General features: G+C 46.6%; 1 protein-coding gene across 1 annotated transcript; it reads right to left on the bottom strand.

Moving 5' to 3' along the window:
• Positions 1-1,781: 1,781 nt before the first annotated feature.
• On the bottom strand, positions 1,782-2,506 carry LOC123067107 (uncharacterized). Its single transcript, XM_044490044.1, has one exon. It carries the CDS (start codon positions 2,356-2,358, stop codon positions 1,900-1,902), a length of 459 nt encoding a protein of 152 aa, XP_044345979.1. The 5' UTR covers positions 2,359-2,506; the 3' UTR covers positions 1,782-1,899.
• Between the last annotated feature and the right edge of the window lie 231 nt (positions 2,507-2,737).

Here is a 2,737-nt window from a genome sequence, read left to right as displayed (position 1 = left end):
TGAAAAGCAAGAAAATTCATGTTGTGAAATATGTTCATATATTTTCCTCCAAATAAACTAGAAGAAAAATATATTCCCATTCATTTATCCATGTCCAGAAAAAAGTAAAAATTGCGAAATAAAAGCAAGAAAATAATCAAAATGAAAAAAAAGATAACCATGAAAAATAGTAGCATGTGGATTCTCTTACCCCCTACCTCTTTGTGTTGCTTATGCCACTAAACCACTGTATTAATCTCGCAAAAAACCATGGTATGAAGCTGCTATTTTTACTCAAGACACACGCTGGAGCTTTTTCTAGCCTGCTACGTTCTGATTGGCCGAACTAGACCTCCCATGGATCATGCCTCTCCACCGTCCATCCTTAGCCGATCCAACGGTGGGTGCTCCTTCTGCTCTCTGTTTTACATAATTTTAAAGAAGTTTCCAGATCTGTGACCAAAAAAGCCATGGCGATGAACTCCGATTGATGTCCCGTGAGTGCTGGGCGGCGCTTGATGTGGTTGCTGCAGAATAGTATAGCTTGAGGCAGAGTAGTAGGCCACATGTGAAAAAACTCTGCAATTCCTATTTTTTGATGTCTATTTTTCCTTTCAGTATTTTATTATTTATCCAATATGTTTATACAATTTCCTTTTTTTATGTATAAGGAGCATGTATAATCAGAAAAATTCTTATGCACTCAAAGTACCAAGAGAAATAAAGTGCTGGGCTAATTTCACAATTGAAATTAGGTGGCCTTGAACTGGCCTGAAATTTAAAGGCTAAAATTCTTATGATGGGCTGATGGTCTTGGACAGAGTTGAAATTTAGTGGGCCAAAATTCTAATTGGGCCAACTACTACACGGGTCGCCATGTCAGATCCATGTTGGTGCCATGTCAGGTGATGATGTGGAACACACGATTAAGACCGTTATCTCACAGTAAATTGTGACGGTAAAGTATCGTCATGGATGCATGACGGTTCTAATAATCCGTCATGGAGTGCACCGAGGTCAAATTATGACATGATATACATGACAAATTCCTAATCCCCTAATACGTCACGGACGACCAACCACGACGGTTTTGCACACATATGTGACGGTTTGAATCCACCATTGATTAACAGATTTCTTGTAGTGACCGGTCGTAGATGTTTGGTTTCGGTGATGTCATTTCCTCTACATGCGACGTCTAGGTCCCTGTTTGTCTGTTCGGCAGCACGGCAGCTGTAGCTGAGCTCTTGTCCGCACGCAAGCCACTAGGCAAAACCCCATGCAGGCCACCACGTAATGGGCCTTAAGCTTGCCCATCACCACCTCCGGTATGGCTTGTCTCATGGTCCGTCTTCCCTTCTGACCACAAGAGCCTAACCCTTTTGCTTAACTTGTTGTTCTTCCGGCCACTCACAGACCTCTTCTCCAGTCGAGAAACACAAAGACTACTTCTTCATGGACGAGCACACACAACTTTCATTGCATCCGCTTTGATCCCTTGTGCTTCGCAAATTTCCGTGAATGTGCGTGACTTGAAAGTTCACGTGCATTGTCGGAAAGTACTCAACGAGTGCGTATTCAAGGTTGGGACCTGCGCCAACACCAGAATGATCTGGAAGAACCACTAAGCACTCACTAAAATTGTTTAGAAAAGAAATCGTGGCAGATAAATTTAGGCATGAATGGCGATTGCCGATTCGCATTGGTGATAACGCTGCAATAGAAGCCATTTCGCCGGCGATTTCAAATCGTGGATCCAGCCCTTGGCAAAACACCAGAGCAGAGTATAACAACTTGGGATATAATCGCATTTTATTAAAACAGATCATATTAGCAAATAAGTGCATGTGGTATTCAGCGTTAGTAAACGCTGAACTTACAAACTCTATTGTTCAAATTATATATGCCGGCCGTGGTCGCTTATTTGGCGGCCTGCTTGGGTTTGAAGTCGTCCTGCTCCTTTCCATAGGCGGAGACGGGGAAGGACCTTCCCAGTCCGGTGGGCGTCTTGAAACTGATCTTCGAGTGGTCGTTCTTGTCGATGTACATGTCGCAGACGGTGACCCAGATGAGGAGCTCCTTGCTCTTGACCCCCGTGATCCGCTTCATCCTGCGGTCCTCGACGAAGGCCGTCACCTCGGTGGCGTACGAGACCAGCCTCCCGATCTGCTTGAAGGTGTGCGTGAGCGCCTTCTTCTGGCGCAGCCACACGAAGCCCGTGGAGCGGTTGGAGCCGACCTCCTCGATGTCCGCCAGCGGCAGCAGGCCCAGCGGCATGTTGGTCTCGGCCAGCAGCTCCGTCGCCTTCTCTGCGCACAACGCCGCACCATGGTACACCTCCGCGCCCTCCTTGTTCACCTCGATCGCCTGCGATGCCATCTCGATGGATTAAATTTAATCTCTCGAAGCAAACTCTGGCTCAACTCGACGCTCGGGAGATGCAGGGGGGCTTATTGGTCTTGGGGGCCTGTTGATTGATGCAGGTTGGGAGGGGCGGATTTATAGGCATTGACGCGAACTATATGAGAAATTGTACTACTGTTCACTGGAATCTGAACTTGATGCATGACACTCCAGCGACCTGTGTCAACGTCGTGTCGAGTATTGGGAGGGATCCGGCGGATGGAATGGCGTTGCTGGTAGTTGAATTAATACTCCTGCCAGTGATGCTAGCTAGCACGCGTCTGATGGGACACTTGTGCAACCACCCGAGTTATTCTGCGTATTTTACTCAACCAGCGTGATGCATGATGCCTCT

The sequence above is a fragment of the Triticum aestivum genome, chromosome 3B, assembly GCF_018294505.1.
Source record: "Triticum aestivum cultivar Chinese Spring chromosome 3B, IWGSC CS RefSeq v2.1, whole genome shotgun sequence".
Classification (NCBI taxonomy): domain Eukaryota; kingdom Viridiplantae; phylum Streptophyta; class Magnoliopsida; order Poales; family Poaceae; genus Triticum; species Triticum aestivum.
The sequence above is the reverse complement of the archived record's forward strand: the minus strand, read 5'-3'. Positions and strand labels throughout refer to the sequence as shown.